The following is an 18,551-nucleotide window of genomic DNA, read 5'->3' as shown; positions in this document are numbered from 1 at the left end:
AACATTCTAGAGGGGAGGATTGTCAGATAGTCCGAAAAAAGCCCCAGCATGGATTGGTGATTAGGCTATTGTTGAGAGCACAAGTCTTGAGACACACGGGGTTGAATTCTGCCCTTACCATAACTAGCTGTGTGAGTCTGGACAAGACACTTAACCTACGTAAGCCCCAGTCACAGAATACATTTATTGTGTACCAAATCTGAAGCAAGCAGCTTCTTGCTATGTAAAGTCAGAAAAATATTAGTACCTCATTCCTAGGGTTGATGTAAACTTGAAGTTAGATGCTCATAAGCAACTTGATTCACTGCCTGATGTGCAGGAGCTTCACTCAAATGTTAGGATAACTCAACCCACCTGGCTGGAAAAAGGGGATGTGGAGAACAGGGAGCTAACTTGACTGGAAAGGCCACTGGATGTCCTCAGTGATGCTGCGGGCATCCCTGAGCACAGACCTCAGCGTCTAAGTCGCAGCCGGTATGACCAGCAGGGTCACCCAGTGTAGACACAAGCTGGCTGGCTCCTGGCCAGCTCAAGGTGTTTCCCTTTGCCTGGAAACCGGGAGGTGTGGCTGCGGCAGGGCATGGAGGAGAGCAGCTCAACTAAAAAGTGGTGGAGAGGAGCCCCGCTCTTGGATCTCTCTGGTTCCCCCAAATGCTGGGACCAGCTCCCCCAGGCTAAAGGAGACAAGTGAGTGGGGAGCTACCTGGGAAGAGCATTTCAAGACTGGGGGCTTGAAAAAGGCTTGGGTCCTTCTTGCCTGCTGGGAGCCTGGGGTTTGGGTCCAGCCCTAGGACAAGAGGTGAGGTGGGAGCTGAACTCCTTAGGAAGAGTTCCCCGAAGTCGGGCACACGTGCAGGGCCCCCTGCTGTGAACCAGAGCCCCAGGTAACCAGGCCCCAGGGTCGGTGGTGGAGATGAGAACAAAGTGTACCCACACCCCACATCCTTACCCCAGGTCTGGACCAGGACGAGATCCCAGTAACAATGCCGGCCGCCTGAGCTTCACACCATGTATACATACTGCTGCCTGGCGCCTGGGCAGGACGTCTGGCCTCTGCTGCAGCACCTCACCTACACCTACCTGCCCGCCCCTCCGCTGCTGCCCCCCATTCAGGCCCACAACTTCTGCAGCCGGCCCCCGAGCCTGAGCGCGGGCGAGTGGACGGCTCCGCGGGAATACCACTGCTTCCACGCCACGGGCGCGACGTTAGTGGTCACGCCGCCCTTGTGGGCCTTCCCGCAGGCCTACGCCGCGGCCCTGCAACCGCCGTTCCCAGCGCCCAGCTACCCAGGGCCGTCACTGCAGGAGCCCGCAGCTGCGGGGCTGGCGGCGGTCGAGAACGGGACGCAGTGGCCGGAAGGCGGCAGCCTGCAAGCTGAGCTGCGATGGGGCCGCGTGGAGCGTGCGCTCGGGCCGCGCCTCGAGCTGCCGGACTTCGTGCGCCGGGAGCTGCGGCGAGCGTACGGCACGTACCCACGCACCGACGTGCGCGTCACCTATCGCGGCGGCGAGTTCCTGCTGCAGGGCGCGCCGCGCGTGCGCGAGACCGAGTACCGTACGGAGAGGCGAGTGCTGCGCCGGCCAGCCAGCAGCTGCAGCGGTGACAGCAGCACCGCGGGGGAAGCGGCGGAGCGCGGCCGCCGGAAGAAGAGGAAAGACTTGAGCTGAGGGCGCCGCGAGGCCCGGCGGCCGGCCAGGGTGAGCACGCGCGCGTCTCTCCTCCTGCCGCCACAGCTGTGCGCTGGGGCTGGGTGCACCTGTCACCTCTTTTTTTTTTTTAACCACCGCCCACTTCCTGCACTTCCTTGATTTCTCTCAGGTTATTGCTGGATGGCGGGGCAAGGGCGAGAATGGATCAAGGACATCTCTGGGTGGGTGTCCTATTACTCCTTCCTTCTACTTGGGCTTGGGAAGCCTGAGTGTGTGGTGGAAGGAGGGCCTGAACCCTTTGTTTCCTCTCTCCTTCCTCCCCATCTTCTTCCCCTTTGAAGCCTGCCCTGCAATAAGCCCCCACTTTCGCTTTTTCCTGTCCTGCCTCCAGCAAAGCTCTCCAAACTCCCCAAGTTGAGGGCCCACCTATCCCCAGCTTGTAAGAAAAGTAAATAAATGAGTGAAGTCAAGTGTAGGCTTCAAGATCATTTTTATGCTTGGGGATGGGGGTTTTTCTTCATCTGTGTAATGTGAGCCTTACTTTCCATCTTGGGGTACAAGGTGTTGGAGGTGAGTATTAGAGTGGACCTCTGGAAAAAGTGTGCTTCCTCACTGGCTGGGCCTCACTCTCCCTTAACCAGCTCCGTTCCAGTGCAAGAGGACACTCTTCTAGGTCCTGAGGCCCACCACCCCCAGAGAGATTCTGAGGGCATAAGCTATTTTGTTGAGGCGTGGATGACAAGCATGGCTGAGGAAGGCTGAGGAGGGGATCCATAATCAGATCCATAATGGCTCTGACATTTTCTAGACTCTGAGCCTCAGTTTCTTCATCTGTAAAAGAAGAAGAAAACCAACCCAGCCTACCTGGAAAATTTACCAACTTTGAAATTTAAGATGAATGTCACTTCTTGTCTCCTGATTCTTGCTAACAGCGTTTAATAGGGTGAATTTGCAATATTATAGGAGTTTGCTGGAGGGTTAGGCCACACATCCAATTTTAACTAAGAGTCTGGCCAGACCACCAGATCTGATGCCCAGGCTGTATAAATTTGGCTCCTATTGGAATTGCTTTCACTGAACTTCCATTTGTGGTTGGCCAACAGCTAGCTACCTGGGTATACAGGTATGTTATTGAAGCTGTAGATCACTTGATTGGACACTGCTGTATTTATGAGTTTCATGGAGAAGTTCTATTAAACCTCAGCATTTGGTAAAGCTGTTTCTGCTGATAAGTGGTTTGCTTTTATCTTTGAATCACCAAGGATCTCATAATTGATCATATTTTTCTATTTGCCCTGGTTTCTAGGGAGCCAAATTTGCTTAGAATCTTTTGTGTAAAACCTTGATCCTGAACTGTTACCCCTAGTTTCATCTTATTTTCCTTTCCTTTTTTTTTTTTTAAATTATAAGACACAGGGAGGTGTTGTAGTGTGATGGGTCTGCTGTGTGACCTTAGATGAATTGCTTAATGTCCCTGAACCAATTTCCTCATTGCAAATGGGGATGATGGTATTAGGACCTATCTCATAAGATTATTGAGAAGGTACTGTGAAATCCTGCACAAAAAATGTTTACCACTGTGCCTGTCATGTACTAAGTGCTCAAAGGGTAGTGTTTGTTTTTAAAAAGTAGTTTGCAATACAGAAATTTATAAAATAGGAAGTTAAAATCTGTTCTAATATCCCTCACCCCCAAATGATCACTGAGGTCCAATCTAGTATTTTTTACTGTTTTTTTCTGTTCACCTAGTATTAATTACATAAAATGAATTGCACAGTTTTGCTTGTTGCATTATACATTAAGTATATCTTGGACATCATTTTATGCCAATGCACATGGAGTTACCTCATTCTTTAACAGTCATCCAATATTCTATAGCATTTGGATTCTTTCCAGTTTTTAGCTATTAAAAGTCCATCCAACAAATTTCTTGAGTGCCTTTTATTTGCCAGGAACTGTGGTAGGCCCTGAGGATACCATAGTGAATGAGACAGCCGTGGCAGTTTCTGTCCTTATGGAAGACATTTAAGCTGAGATCTAGAGAATATGAAGAAGCTAGCCATGCAAAGAGAAGGATGAGGGGAAGCCAGGCAGGAAGTATGGTGGGTGCAAAAGTCCCAAGGAATGAAAGTTATCCTTATTCACTTGACAGGCATTTGAGAGCCCACAGTTTGCTGGGCAGTGTTCTAGGCACTGGTGCTACGGGAGAAAAACCAAACAACTCCCTGCCCTCATGGAGCCTACTTTAGAGGTGTAATGTAGAGAAACAGAGACTGACAACAAGCAAATGGGAATATACGATGTAATGTCACACAGTGATAAGTAATGGGGTGCTGTTTTCAACAGGATAGTTAGGGAAGGCTTCTCTGAAGAGGTGACTCTTGAGTGGAGACCTAATAAAGACCTTTACGAGCCATTTGAATAGCTGGGGGAGAAAAGCAAGTACAAACACCTTTTGGCTGGGGTGTCCTTGTCCTGTGAGCGAGCGGGAAAGTGATAATTAATGAGGTTACAGATGAGGCTGGATCCTGTGGTACCTTGAAGCCATGTAGAAAACTTTGGATTTTATTCTTAGGGGATGGAGGGTTATGAGCAGGTGGAAATGTGATGAGATTTTTTTTTTTTAAAGTTATTCTGGATACTGTGTGGAAAAGAGACTATAGAGGGGCCATTTTGAAAATCGGGAGAGCAGTTAGGAGGCTTTTGAAGTAATACAGGCAAAAAATAAGCTGATGGCTGGGTCTTATTTGGAAGTTGTGAGGGTAATGAGAATAAATGTCCTTGAATATGCATCTTTATTCACATACACAAGTGTTAAATTGTGGAATCTGAAGTCTTAGAATTAGAAATTGAATCATTGAACAATGCCACCCTAGCAGCACAAGCACAGCCGGTGCCTAGATCTTTGGTTCTAAATTACATTCTCCACTAAAAGGAACCAGTCCCCTTGGGAAAATGGCTGATTCCAAGGCTGTGGCAGGGAAGGTACAAGATGAGACTGGAACAACTTGTGCCAGAAAATAAAGGACTGATCAAAAATGTCAAAAGAACAAAGGAGCCAACTTGAAGGGACTTCCACTGACCAAATCAAGGACAATTTAAGCATTGAAACAAATAATCACAGTAACAGATTATAACCTGCTGAATAAAATAAGGATCCCTAAGTCCATACTAATACTAACTAAAAAATACATATGAAAGGAAAGCTCTTCCTTATAGTAGAAGGAATAATGAAATTAGAAGATCACCATTCCCAATCATCAGAGTAATGATTGATTCAGGTGAGGATCATCTCTGAATACTAAAACTGATGGGTGAAAGTTTGATGAGAAACTGGATATTTATATAGTTTCAAATATGTTCCAATAAGATATTTATTAATTACAAATTTTAAAATAGTAACCTGAAAAAAAATAGTAACGTGATACTATAATAGGGAAAACTGGTGGATAACACTTTAACCCCATTGCAGTAGTCCCTCTTAAAGTCTTTCTTACCATCTTTAATGAGTGCCTTTAAAAAAAATTTTTTTAATTTATTATTTTACTTATTTATTTTTGGCTGCATTGGGTCTTCGGTGCTGCGCACAGGCTTTCTCTAGTCGCAGCGTGCAGGCTTCTCATTGAGGTGGCTTCTCTTGTTGCAGAGCACGGGCTCTAGGCACGTGGGCTCAGTAGTTGCGGCACGTGGGCCCTAGAGCACGCGGGCTTCAGTAGTTGTGGCTCGCAGGCTCAGTAGTTGTGGTGTGCAGGCGCAGTAGTTGTGGCTCGCGGGCTCTAGAGCGCAGGCTCAGTAGCTGTGACGCACAGGCTTAGTTGCTCTGCGGCATGTGGGATCTTCCCGGACCAGGGATTGAACCCGTGTCCCCTGCATTGGCAGGTGGATTCTTAACCACTGTGCCACCAGGGAAGTCCCTAAAATTTTTTCTTTAACAGAGACAAATTGACATCATGTGCTCTCTGATATGTTAAACTGAAAAATACAACATCAGTTCAGCAGTAAGGCATAATCATGAGGAAACCTCAGAAAAACCTAAATTGAGAGAAAATTGTTCAAAAATGTCAATGTCATAAAAGACAAAGGTTTCAGGTCAAAGGAGACAGAAAGAGGCATGAAAACTAAATGCAACGCATGATCCTGTTTTGGATCCTGAACCAGAATGAAAATTGTTGTGAAGGACAGTGTTGGGACAAGTAACGAGATTTGAATGAGGACTATAGATTAGAGAAAGCAACATGGCAAAACGTTAACAGTTGGTCAATCTGGTAGAAGGCTAAGCCAGAGTTCTTTGTACGATTCTGGCTACTTTAAGTTTGAAATAATTTCTAACTAAAAATAAAAATAGCAATAATAAGTAAATTGAATCTCTGGATCAAAAAGGATACACATTTAAAATGTACTCTGTCACAGATTTTATGTTTTAATCTTAGAGAATTGTCTGCATGCTGGTAAGCCTCCTCAAATCCTTTTTTGAAACAAGGCAGGTTTCAAGTAAATCATGAGTCTCATACCAAGTTAGGTGTGTTCTGAATCCCCTTCCTTCTCTATCGTCTCAGGTCCAGACCCTTGAAGTCTCTCAACTTACCCCATCTCGGGACTTCCCTGGTGGCGCAGTGGTTAAGAATCCGCCTGCCAATGTAGGGGACATGGGTTTGAGCCCTAGTCCGGGAAGATCCCACATGCTGCGGAGCAACTAAGCCCATGCACCACAACTACTGAGCCTGCGCTCTAGAGCCCGCGAGCCACAACTACTGCGCCTGCACACCACAACTACTGAGCCTGCGAGCCACAACTACTGAAGCCCGCGTGCTCTATGGCCCACGTGCCGCAACTACTGAGCCCCCGTGCCTAGAGCCCGTGCTCTGCAACAAGAGAAGCGACTGCAGTGAGAAGCCCACGCACCACAACGCGAAGAGTAGCCCCCGCTCGCTGCAACTAGAGAAAGATTGCACGCAGCAATGAAGATCCAACACAGCCAAAATTAATTAATTAATTTTAAAAAAAGAACTAAGTACACATCCCCAAAAATTCCATTCACAGGAATTTAAAAACAAAAAAACAAAAAAAAACACTTCCCCCATCTCTGAGAATCCGCATTGCTCACATTCTTCCCCCAAGTCTTCCACATATGCCCTGGAAATGCCCAGAGACTGCACACAATGTACCCCTATCCCCCAGCTCCAGTGAGGGAGGAGGCCCCCAATTACAGGCTTTTTGAAGGAAGTACTGCCACTCAGCTCAGTCCAACATGCCAATCCTTCCAAACCCCAGTGCTTGCTTCAGCCCTAAGGATGTAAGGAAGCCCTGCAGGGAGCCTAGATGCTTCTTTGTTTGATCTTTTCTTTGAACTTAACCCTTAGAAGCTTAGAACTCATAAAACATCTGGGCTGCCAGGGACTTTACTGTTCACCTGGCCCAACCTCCTCAGTTGACCTTACGCTGGGAAACCAAGGCCAGAGAGGAGTGACTCACCCAATGTCACACAGTAGGTGGGAATCCAGAGCTTCTAGATCCCAGCAGGGCTTGGGCTACCAAACTCATCTTGATGGCCTTCTCCTCCTGGCCTCGCCCCAGCTTTACCCAACCCTGGCATCTGGTCTAGAGCCCTTTGCTCAATAAACCCTGACTGACCAATTTTAAACCCTATCCTACCTCCCAACTGGGTAGCTCACATCCTACTGAAGGGAGGATAATAAGAATCATAACAGGGAGTTCCCTGGTGGCCCAGTGGTTAGGATTTGGTGCTTTCACAGTGGAGGCCCAGGTTCGATCCCTGGCCAGGGAACCATCCCGCATGCCATGTGACATGGCACAGCCAAAATAGAAAAAAAAAAAAAAAAAGAATCATAGCAATCTCACACACTTAACTGAGAACTTACTATGTGCAGGCATCGTGCTAGAGCTGTACAAAAACTATAATCTTCACAAAAACCTTGATGTAGATATAATTATTATTCCCATTTATAGATGAGAAAACTGAGGCTGATAGAAGTTAACAACTTACCCAAGGGTACACACAGAGAATACACCTGGGAAATCTGACTGTAGCCTTAACATCTAGGCCAAACTGCCTCTTCATACATGAGACACACTCAGCAAGATACAAGGAACGTTTATTGAACAGCCACTCTGTGTAGGACACAGGGCTAGACACTATGGGGCTCATGAATCAAGCCACACTGGAAGCGGAGTGTGGAGGATTTGTAGGAGATCATATGCATCATTGAGGGGTTGGAGCGGATTCTTGTAAGAGGCATCTGAGAGAGGCTTTGAAGGATGTATAGGATTCCAGCAGATAGCGATGGAATGGAGGTGTCCCAGGAAGAACTGAGGAGGGATCAGCATGAATAAAAGCATGGCAGCAGGAGCAGGAAGTAGCAGAGTTTCATTGGAAGACAGGTTATAACCAGGGAGCAATGGAAGATCAGGCTTGAAAGCTAAGTGGAGGCCATACTTTGAAAGACTTTAATGGCAAGGTGAGGAGTTTTGGGGAGCCATTGAAGTCTTTGACAAGAAGAGTAACTCGAAGTTATTAAAAGTTCTGGCAGGTGGCAGCACCTGGCTGGGACGCTGTGAGCCTGAGACAGCAGGTCCCCCAGGACCTCAGTATTGACAGTACAGCACAGCCGGGCACCAGCACTGAGTCCCCAGGGCATTTGCTAGAGCTCACAGCCTATGGAATTCAGTTCTCAGAGCCAGATGGCCGAAGTTCTCTTAGCCTTGATGCTGCCCACCTGTGATCCCTTCTGTGAATTTTCCCCCATTCCCAGGATGTGTCAGAAGAGGAACCTGGGATCTCAAGATTCCTCCTATCCCATCGAGGGTCTGAGCTTGGAGCTGAAAATAGGGGCCCATTGCTAGGGAAAGAGGTAAGGGTTCTCTAAATTCTAACAGGATACTGATGTAGGATATGAGGGGAGGGGACTCAAGGCTGTGGTAGGGATTCCGTGGGTACTGCAGAGTCAGACCCGTCATCTCCTGCCCAGATAATGCTCCTGGTGGGGCCAGATGTGGAACTGGATGGGCAAGGGGCTAGGGGAACAGCCAGAACATGTACACTGAGAAGGGTATTTCTCTAGAGAATGAGTGGCTTCCTGAGCCAAAGAGGACCCACAAAATGTGGATCCCCAAGATAGAGAGAGGTCCAGGAGTCCCAGCTCCCTGAAAATCTCCCCACCTGAAGTGAAGATCTGAAGTACCTGGGATAGATAAGGGAGCAGAAGAGAAAGACTTTCCTGAAACACACGTTGACTTTCTATGGAGTTAAACTGAGGGCTGGGGTGCTATTCCCATTCACAGGGCAGACCTGCAGCCTATCCCTGGAGATGGAAAGGCAAGCTGGCAGCCTCAGGAGTCACCCTACCCCCACCCTGCTTGCGTTGAGAGAAAGGGTTCTGCACTTACCCATGAAGCCTCTTCTCTCCCTCCTGGAGCTGGATCTACAGTGATGCTCCCAGAGACTGCTCCTTAAATAGGGCCCGCCCCAGCCAACTCCCGCCCCCGCCCCATCCCAGCTCTTCTGAGAAAGGAGGAAGGTGTGGGAGGGCCAGGCACCCTGCCCAGAGAGCCCTTGCTGACCTCAAGCAAGAGTGGGGACCCCCCTCATCCCCCCCCATCTTTCAAAGCATTCCCTTCCTCACCTCAGTCTCTGAGTCCCTCCCACCCCTTGAGGCCAGCCAGCTGGGTTCTTTCTCTGCTCTTAATGTCTGGGAAATCTGCTCTTTATGCCTAATTCAAGCCCAATTTCCTCATTCTGAGGTTGGATGATGGGGAATTGATGTGCTAGGGGAAGCTTCAGCGCAGGCTTCTAGCTCCTCCCACCAGCTCAGGAGACCCAGCATCAGTTGCAGAATTCGTTTGACGGAATGGGGAGAGAGGAGGTATCGCTATCCCTCCTTTCACCTCATGTAGCGTCAAGCACCATCCAAAGCGTAAGTGGAGTTTTTTCCCATCCTGTGGAGAGAGATTGAGACCTGAGGGGACAGCAAATCAGGGGCTTAAGGTCCAGCCTGCTATGGAATGTCGAGAAGGACAAGTGTTCCCTGGATCCCCTCCCTGCCTTACAGTTTGTGTGTGTCCTTGTGCCTGTGGTGGTCCCTCTCCTCAGCCCACCCTCTGTCCTCTGACTCCAAAACCTAACCCTTGCTGCACAGAGTTGAGACTCTCCAGGGTCTGAACTGGGAATTGAGGGGCTCCCTCTAAATGGTCTTTCCCATCATCCTTCCCCGAAAGCTCAGGAAGTTCTTTCCCATGATAATATGTAGCTACATCCAACTGCTGTTCAAGAAACAGGCCGTGGGGGAGGGGGAATGGTATGCCTCAGGGATGGCCACAAGGGTCTTGAGCCAGGACTAGGGACAGCTCTTCTGAGGAAACCTGAAAATTCCTGTAATGGGGGTGGTAGGGAGAGAAGAGTCATCAGTATTGTGCAATGGAGGGGGAGGGAGGATAGGGGACTGGGGAAGGGGAGCGATGGCCAAGTCTTTAGAGGGCTGGCAGCTAATCCATCACCCCTTTCCCAGTGGCCTGCTTGGCCAGAGTTCAGAGTGGCTGTCGCCCCACCCCTCATTAACCCCAGCAGCACCAGGCTGGCAGCAGCAGTGCTTTTATGGGAGACGCGTCGCCAAAGGTGCTCCCTCCTTCTTCCCTCCCCTTTCCTGCCCCCTCTCTCCAGCAGCCAACATCTTGCTCTCTTTGAGGCCAGAGGATCCTGGTGGGGAGGTGGGAGGCTGCTGTGAGGGACAGGACTGGAAGAGGGAGCAGTGATCCCCTTTTTCTCCATATTTTGGCACTGCCTCAGTCCTTAGGGAAGAGAGGATGGGACTTTCTACCTTGGACTATGAGCTCCTGCGGATAGGGACAATCTCTGGGTCCCCAGCGCCCCACAAGGGGACTAGCCCTGAAAAGAGGCTCATCCCTGCTGATCGGGGATGGGAGAGTTCATCCTTGAATGGAACTCCTTCCCTCATGACCCATTAAAGGGTTCTTGGGAAGGGAAGGCTATGGGCTTCCCCACAGGGTAGCACCGGGAAGCTCCATAGCAGGAAGAGAAAGAGGAAGCTGAGGCCTTACAGGGTACTGGATTTCAGCCGTCCTGTCCTAAATGAGAAGCCCTGCCAACTCGGGCATGAAGTTACTGGGGGTGGGCATGGCCTGCAGGCCGTCCTGGATCTGCGCTCAGGTGGATCCTCGCTCAGAGCACCTGCTGCCACCCCCTCCCCCATCCAAACCAGGCTTCAGGTCCCAAGACCCAGACCCTGTAACCCACACTAATCTTGGGGAAACATCGCTGTTAAGAGAATACAAAGGAGAGATAGACATGGCGGGTAAGTCAGCACCTAATAGTTGTTGGGTGACAGGGCTTGAATATGGACTGGACACGAAGAGGGAGAGACACGGGATTTGGGGAAGAACATTGGGTCTAGGAGTAGGGCCACAAGAACCAACGAGGGAGAGACAAGGGCGGGGTGGGGGTGGGGAAGCTACAGGATTTGAGGGCGGAGATTTGGGGGCGAGGAAGTAAGACGGATGGGAAGACACTGGGTGGGGTCAAAATGTTCTCCTGTCTGGGCAGACGACAAGGCAGTAGGAGGGGATACAGTCAGTCACTGAGACTCCACCCACTGGCTGGACCTCCAAGCCTAACTCCTCCCTGCCCTCAACAAAAATGGCCGCCGCGGGAGCTCGCCCAAAGCTCTGAGACAAATGAGAATGGTAGCAGAAGCCCCGCCCAGTTGTGGGCATGCCCTTCTTAAAAATGGCTACCACAGCGCTTCTGGAAAGAAACCGCTCTGGGCCCCGCCTTTGATCTCGTTGGTGGGGCTGGGGGATGAGAGCTGCACCGCGCGGGACAAGTCGCCGGCGGCGCCCGACGGAGCAGGTGATTTCCCTTCCAGGCCCCGGCCCAGGGCTAGGAGAGTCGCGGAGAGCGTTGACCCAGGGTACCCGTCCTGTGTGTCTCCCCACGGTACCCCTGGGGCCCGCCGGACCCCCCATCTCTGATTCTCGCCTTGGCCTGTATCAAGGCACATCCTAGCTTGACCAGGCCTCCCTCGTCATGTGTCCCTCAGGGCCGCAACCGCATCCCTGTGCCCTCGGGCCCACTATTCTGGATGCTTATGGGTACCCCGCTAGCTCGTTTAGGGAGCTCCTGCTTCAGGGGTCGGCCATCATCGTGGTCCCACTTCCTGTGTTCCCGCCTCCCCCCATTTGTGCTCCTGCCTGACTTTGGATGCCGGAATCCCTTGTGTACCCATCGGTGTCCTTGGCTCCTCTAAGACCTGACTTGGGGGTCAGGGGACAATGATGTGTTCTGGAACCTGCGTTATGGGACTAGGGCCCCAGGAGCTGGGCTTCGTAGGGGCTGCGAGAAGCAGTGAAGACCTCGTTTCTAGACCCTCTTGAGTGCCCCAGACTTCTTCCACTCTGCTTCCCAGGATTCCTCCCCACCCCAAGGGAACAACATGGTACTCCTTCCCCCAGTCTCACTTAAACTTGTCCAGGGGGGTTTTATGGAACATCTGGAAAGTCCAGGCCTGTGCTTGGTCCTGGGGATGCTCTCAGGCCAGCTGGGGGCAGTGAGGATGGGGCAGTAAGGGTTGGCTCCAGGGAGGATGTGAGGCCTGCAGAGTGAGAGGCAAAGGGAAAGACATTCTGAATGGGGAGAATGGTGTGAGCAAAGATTCTGAAGTAGGCAAGAGGGCCAGCCAAGCAGGAGAGGATCAGATTACAGGCTGGGGACTGACCATTTGCATCATGAAAGGTGGTATAGTGTGGTGATTAACAATGAGCCAGACTGCCTGGGTGTAAATCTGCCATTAACTTACTGTGTGACCCTGGGCAAGTTACTTAACCTCTCAGTGCCTCCATTTCCTTTTGGGTAAATGGGATAATATCAATATGATATATTAGTATCTATATGTTAAGGTAATTGTGAGAATTAGGTAAGTTAATACATGTAAAATGCATAGAACAATCCCTGATAGATTGTAAGCAGTCAGTAAATGCTAAATATTTTTACCTTCATCAGAGGTGTTTAAACAGGACTCATGACAGGATGACAATCACATTTCATGGGTGCAACTAACCAGTGAACCCTGATTTGGAGCCCCCAGGAAGTAATGGGGTTCTGTGGGCTATATCCAGAATTTGAAAAGTCTCAGGGAAATCATGTTCTTACCCTGGAGAAGGCTGGCTGCTCAGGCTGCAGCTTCCCCAGCTTAGGGACTATGGAGGAGAAATATTAGGAGAAGCCTCTGGGCAGGAAAGAGATACTGAGGAAGCCTAGGGGGATGGAGAAGGGTGAAAAAGAAGTGACAAGCTTTGAAGGCTGGGTGAAGTTTGGGCAGCCCAAGAACAGGAGGAAGGGGGATGTTCCATTAGGAGACAAGCTAGAGCAAAAGCTCAGGGCAGGAAGACTTTTTATTTGGGCACAGTGGGGTGTTTCCTAATAATAACTCCCCGGCTCTTGGACCTTGGTTAGAAACCTAGGGGCATCAGACACATCCCTGAGAGCTTCGTCCCTAGAAGCTTTCATGCAGCATCCATGGGCCTTTGTCCCAGCAGAGGTTGGCAGGCAACTGCCAGCAGCCAGGATTGGTATAACCCAGGGTGGATGTAGGTCTCCATAGGGGGCTGACTTCTTGGGGGAGCTGCATGATGGGATCTGGTATGCCCTGTCTGAGCAGTTCTCTTCCTCCCCAGGGCCTATGCTAGGGTCTGGAGCAAGAGGCTGGCCTCCTCTGGTAGGATAGGGCTTCTCAGTTCTGCTGTCCTAAGCGACCCCTGTGCTGTCACAGCAACTCTGTGTTACCAGTCAGGGGACAAGGGAACTGCGATAATAGATGGTAACCCTATCTCAACCCAATTGGAGGTCTTGACATCTCCCCATCCCCTGGAGTAGCCCCTAGAATATACACTCACTCAACTAGGTGTCCTGGATTTATCTCCTGACTACCACAGTCAAACCAGGTGACTTTAGGCAAGTCATTAAACCCACTGAGCTTCAATCTCTTCATTTCTAAAGTGGGGAGTAACTGTTTATTGAGTGTCTACTTCACAGGAGACAGAGTGTACATTGATGAATAAGCCAGGTGTGTAGTCTCTGCCCTCATGAAACATGTGGAAGAAACATTAAACATTGCCCCAGTAATGTTTTAATTATAGCTGTAAAAGGTGCTGCTAAGTAAGGAAAAGTGTAGTCTGCAATGAGGGTGTAAGATAGAGGAGACCAAACCAGTTCTAGAGGGTCAGGGGAGCATCCCTTGAAGGAAATTGTAAGCTGAAACCTGAAAGGTGAGAGGAGTTAGCAAGTGAAGGGGTGGAGGTGGCACGTTGCCCAGGCAGAAGAAACAGTTTGTGCAAAGACCCTTGCCGTGAAAAAGCTGGAGTGCTGGCAAGCTGAAAGCAAGCCGGGGTGGAGGGGAGTGATCCCGGGGCGGCGTGGTGCATGGTGAGGCTGGAGAGATGTAGGCAGGAGTAAGGCCCTGAATTGAGGGCCACAAAAAGAATCTGGACTATCTGAAGGGAAGCAGGAAATCACTGATAGATTTTAAGCAGGAAAAGTGTGATTTTTTGGTAAATATTGTACAGCCATGGTCTTTGTGGAGAATAGGTTGTTGGGGGAAAGATGGTAGTGGGGAGAACGTTTAGGAAACTCTTGCAGTTAAGGCAAGAGTTGGAGCCAAGTGGGAGTAGAGATGGAGAGAAGTAGATATGTTGAGGGATAATGGTCAGGGCCTGGTGACTGATTGGATGTGAGAAGGCAAAGGGTAGGATGGTGTCAATGATATTTCCCAGACTTGTGGCAGGAACAGCTGGGTACGTGGACATGCGTATACTGAGGACAGCCTTGGAGGAATAAAAGACTTGGGAGAATGTCAGTTTGGGACATGTTAAGTCATCCCCATGGAGGTATCAGAGAGGTAGACGTACAAGTGTGTAGCTCAGAGGAGGAGACTGAACTAGAGGATTGGACATTGGGAATTGGTGACATGGAGTTGGTACAAGAAGATGTGGGCCCAGATGAGATCTTCCAGAGAGAGAGGGTGCAGACTGACGAGAAAGGAGAAGCCAGCTTTGAGCCTGAACTTTGCTGCCACATTTAGGGGGAAGCAGAGGAGAGGGGGACAGAGAAGGGAGCCTGGGAAGAAATGGCCAGAGAGGTAGAAGAGAAATAGGAGGATGTGATGCCTCCTAGAGCAACATTGGTGCTGCTTGAAAGGGCAAATATTAGGTGAAACTATAAGAAATTCCCTTTTTCTTTTCTTTTTGAGATCAAAAACAGGTTAATATTGGCAAGTTCATATGGTTCAACCTAATGAGACCAAAACCTGAAAAAGTAACTCATGCCCTTAGCCTGAGAAAATTTAGTAGAGCGGAAGCCAGACTGTAGTTGGGGAGAAGTGGATAGAATGGAGAATAATAAGGAAATAGATTCAACAGGACCTGGTGATTGATTGATTGCAGCAGGGGTTGAGAGAGGGTGAAATCAAGGGTAACCCCCAAGTTTCAGGTTCGGCAGCTGAGTGAGTCACGTTAGCCGGTGAAACAGGAGGTGCCTGTTTGGAGGGGGAGTACACAGATCGGGAGGATATGGTGAGTTGGGGGTACGTCCAGTTTGAGGTGCCCCTGAGTCTTCTGAGTGGGATAATGAGCTGACATTTGGACTTGTGGGTCTGGAGCAGTTCTTTACCACCTAAATGTTCCTGGCTACCAAATACAGACTTTAGGGAGTCAAAAGCATGTAAGTAGGAATGAAATAAGTCAATAAGTATTTATCGAGCACCTACTAAGTGCAGGCATTCTTCTAGGTACTAGGGCTATACCAATGGATAAGACAAAGTACCCCCCTAACCCCAAACTCCCTCTTCTTGAAGCTTACATTCTGTGGGGGAGGACAACAGGCAAATAAACATAAAGATAACATGGAGCTGTAGTATATGCTATATAGAAAATAAAGCAGAGTAAGGGATTGGGGAGTATGGGGAATGCCTAATTTTGGTCGGTTAGTCAGGGAAGGTCTCTCTGTGGAGGCAACATTTGAGCAGAGCCCTGGCAGAGGTGAGGGGATGAGCCATGTGGATATCTGGAGGAGACAGGTAGAAAGAAACTGGGCAAGTCTGAGGAATAGCAAGGAGGCTGCTGGGGCAGGAGTGGAGTCAGCGAGGAGGGAGTGGTGAGGTTGGAGAGGTAAGCAAAGGCCAGATCTTGTAGGGCTCCGTAGGCCTTGGGAAGGAGGATGGAAAGTCCTCCGTAGATAGGCCCAAGCTGCTGGGAAGGGCAAGGACCTGGCAGGAAGAGAGAATTCATGAAAGGCTTCCCCTTCTATCTGGGCCCCAGAGCCAGAAAAGCCCCTTTGTGCAGAGGGTGGGTGGCCCATTCTGGGTGGGGGAACGGCTGTGCTAAGTCCTGAGGCCTGCTCCTTGGGGGGCTGGACAATGGGTCCCTTGTGGTTGGACTTGGGGGCCAAGTGGCCCTCTCAGTGATGGGATTCCTCAGCCAGGAGGCATGTGACCTCAAGACCTTGGCTTCTTCCCAGAGGGTCTAGGCCTACTGTTGGGGAATGGGGTGGGGAGATGGGGAGAGGTCAGGGGGAGGTGGGAGGGAAACGTCCACTGTGGAAACTTTCTCCTGAGACAGTGTCCTGCCCTGTCTCAGGCTGGAGGAGGTGGAGAGACAGGCAGGCAGGGGGCTGTGGCTCTGCTTGAGGGAGCGGGGGAGGGCTGAAGAACTGGAAGCTATGGGCAACATCAACAAATGGTTTCCACAGCAGGGCAGGAGGGAGGAGCTGGCCGCCCCTGGACCTGGTGGGCAGGGGTAGGCAGAAGAGGGCCTGACAAGCCTCTGTCTTGTGTCCCTTCAGAAGAGGAGAGAGCATGGAGCTGGAGAGGATTGTCAGTGCAGCCCTCCTTGCCTTTGTTCAGACGCACCTCCCAGAGGCTGACCTCAGGTAGAAGCTGCTCTCCTAGAAGGGTCATGCTGGGGCCAGAGTTGGAGCTGCTGGGCAGTACTCTGGGCCCTGGCCAGTGGAAAGACTGGGGTGGGAAGTACTCAGCCCTATTCCTCAGGTGGAGGAGGGCTGATTATGATTTGCTGGTATGGCCTTACCTCTCATCCTGTTCCTGTCACTCTTGTTGAACAGATGGGAAACCAAAGCTCTGAGGGGGTGGGGGGGTGGGATACTCTTCTGGGCTTAAGGCTTGAGGTCTGGCTCCTGGACCCCATGAAGCCGAGGGCTGGAGTCCCAGGCTAGGTGGCAATGCTGGAGGTAACAGGGCTTGTCCTGTCCCCTTCCTGCAGCGGCTTGGATGAGGTCATCTTCTCCTATGTGCTCGGGGTCCTTGAGGACCTGGGCCCCTCAGGCCCATCGGAGGAGAATTTCGATATGGAGGCCTTCACTGAGATGATGGAGGCCTATGTGCCTGGCTTCGCCCACATCCCCAGGTGGGGCCTGGCTGGGACCAAGAGGAGGAGGAGGGCTGGCTGATTGTGGAGGGTGGCCAGAGTTGTCCTTTTACCGCCCTCCTTGCCTTTTCAGAGGTACAATAGGGGAAATGATGCAGAAGCTCTCAGGGCAGTTGAGTGGTGCCAGGAACAAAGGTGAGTCTGGGAATCGGGCACTTGGGTGACTCAAACCCCCATCCTCCAAAGCCCTGGCAAACCTGTTGCTCTTTCTGCCTCTTTAAGAGAACCTGCAACCACAGAGCTCTGAGGTCCAAGGTCAGGTATCTGTCTCCCCAGAGCCTCTGCAGCGGCTCAGAGAAGAGACGATGTCTTCTCCGACTGCTGCTGGGGACACCCAAGATGAGGTACTGGTAGAGGAGGGTACCGATGAGGGAGCTAGGGCCCTGGAAAGGAGGAAGTATTGCCTCTTGTCAACATTTATGCCCACAGGCATCTGGCGCTGAGGAGGAACTGCTGCCAGGGGTGGACGTACTTCTGGAGGTGTTCCCTACCTGTTCGGTGGAGCAGGCCCAGTGGGTGTTGGCCAAAGCTCGAGGGGACTTGGAAGAAGCTGTGCAGATGCTGGTAGAGGGGAAGGAGGAGGGGCCTCCAGCCTGGGATGGCCCCAACCAGGTATCCTCTGCTAGACGCCCCCCCAACCCCATGTAACCTCAGCTATGTTCCACCTTAGTGTTAAGCCCCCGCCCCTAGCCTATCCCCATTTGCTTTTCCTGCTGGTACCCTAGGCCCTAGACAGGCTTCCTCTCTCTGCAGGACCTGCCCAGGCGTCTCAGAGGCCCCCCAAAGGATGAGCTGAAGTCTTTCATCCTGCAGAAGTGAGTCTGGGCTGGGCTGGGCTGGGCTGGGCCGGGCCGGGCCGGGCCGGGCCTGGCCGGGCCTGGCCCTTAAGAGGGTTTTCCTAGGCTGGCAGGAGCTTCACCCAGCCAGTTTTTGGCAGGTACATGATGGTGGATAGCGCAGAGGATCAGAAGATTCACCGGCCTATGACTCCTAAGGAGGTGAGACGGTCACGGCTCCTAGGGTCATGGAGTGGGTGCAACTGTCTCCTGGCTTCTGCTACTCACTACGTGATTGCCTGACAGGCTCCCAAGAAGCTGATCCGATACATCGACAACCAGGTAGTGAGCACCAAAGGGGAGCGATTCAAAGATGTGCGGAACCCTGAGGCTGAGGAGATGAAGGCCACATACATCAACCTCAAGCCAGCCAGAAAGTACCGCTTCCACTGAGGCACTCGCCAGACTGCCGGAGCCGTCTAGGCTCAGATCCCAGAGGGATGCAGGAGCCCTACACCTCCACACAGGGCCCGCCCTAACTCCTGTCCCCCGTCTTTCCCTACTTCCTTGCTCCACAGTGTTAACCTCCTCTTGGAGCTGCCATGGGCACAGTAAAGGTAGCCCCAGGAAGGTGTGAGTGCATTCTGGTCATTTCACAGC

The 18,551-nt window shown here is 51.0% G+C and overlaps 2 protein-coding genes across 4 annotated transcripts; both read left to right on the top strand.

Annotated features, from left to right (window-relative positions):
* Positions 1 to 1,008: 1,008 nt before the first annotated feature.
* C7H10orf95 (chromosome 7 C10orf95 homolog) lies at positions 1,009 to 7,292 on the top strand. Its single transcript, XM_068547907.1, has 2 exons — positions 1,009 to 1,698; positions 6,207 to 7,292. Exon 1 carries the CDS (start codon positions 1,009 to 1,011, stop codon positions 1,666 to 1,668), a length of 660 nt encoding a protein of 219 aa, XP_068404008.1. The 3' UTR covers positions 1,669 to 1,698; positions 6,207 to 7,292.
* Positions 7,293 to 11,399: 4,107 nt separating this feature from the next.
* CUEDC2 (CUE domain containing 2) lies at positions 11,400 to 18,521 on the top strand. Of its 3 annotated transcripts, none has more exons than XR_011074524.1 (9): positions 11,400 to 11,530; positions 16,514 to 16,600; positions 16,951 to 17,094; positions 17,189 to 17,250; positions 17,338 to 17,459; positions 17,545 to 17,727; positions 17,869 to 17,930; positions 18,018 to 18,113; positions 18,198 to 18,227. XR_011074524.1 is itself a non-coding variant. In XM_068548460.1 (9 exons), exons 2-9 carry the CDS (start codon positions 16,527 to 16,529, stop codon positions 18,342 to 18,344), a joined length of 855 nt encoding a protein of 284 aa, XP_068404561.1. In that variant the 5' UTR covers positions 11,400 to 11,530; positions 16,514 to 16,526; the 3' UTR covers positions 18,345 to 18,521. The 3 variants fall into 3 exon arrangements, 2 of the variants coding, with proteins under 2 accessions (XP_068404561.1, XP_068404560.1); XM_068548460.1 differs by having other exon boundaries at positions 18,053 to 18,113; positions 18,198 to 18,521; XM_068548459.1 differs by having other exon boundaries at positions 18,026 to 18,113; positions 18,198 to 18,521.
* Positions 18,522 to 18,551: the final 30 nt, after the last annotated feature.

The sequence above is a fragment of the Eschrichtius robustus genome, chromosome 7, assembly GCF_028021215.1.
Source record: "Eschrichtius robustus isolate mEscRob2 chromosome 7, mEscRob2.pri, whole genome shotgun sequence".
Classification (NCBI taxonomy): domain Eukaryota; kingdom Metazoa; phylum Chordata; class Mammalia; order Artiodactyla; family Eschrichtiidae; genus Eschrichtius; species Eschrichtius robustus.
The sequence above is the reverse complement of the archived record's forward strand: the minus strand, read 5'-3'. Positions and strand labels throughout refer to the sequence as shown.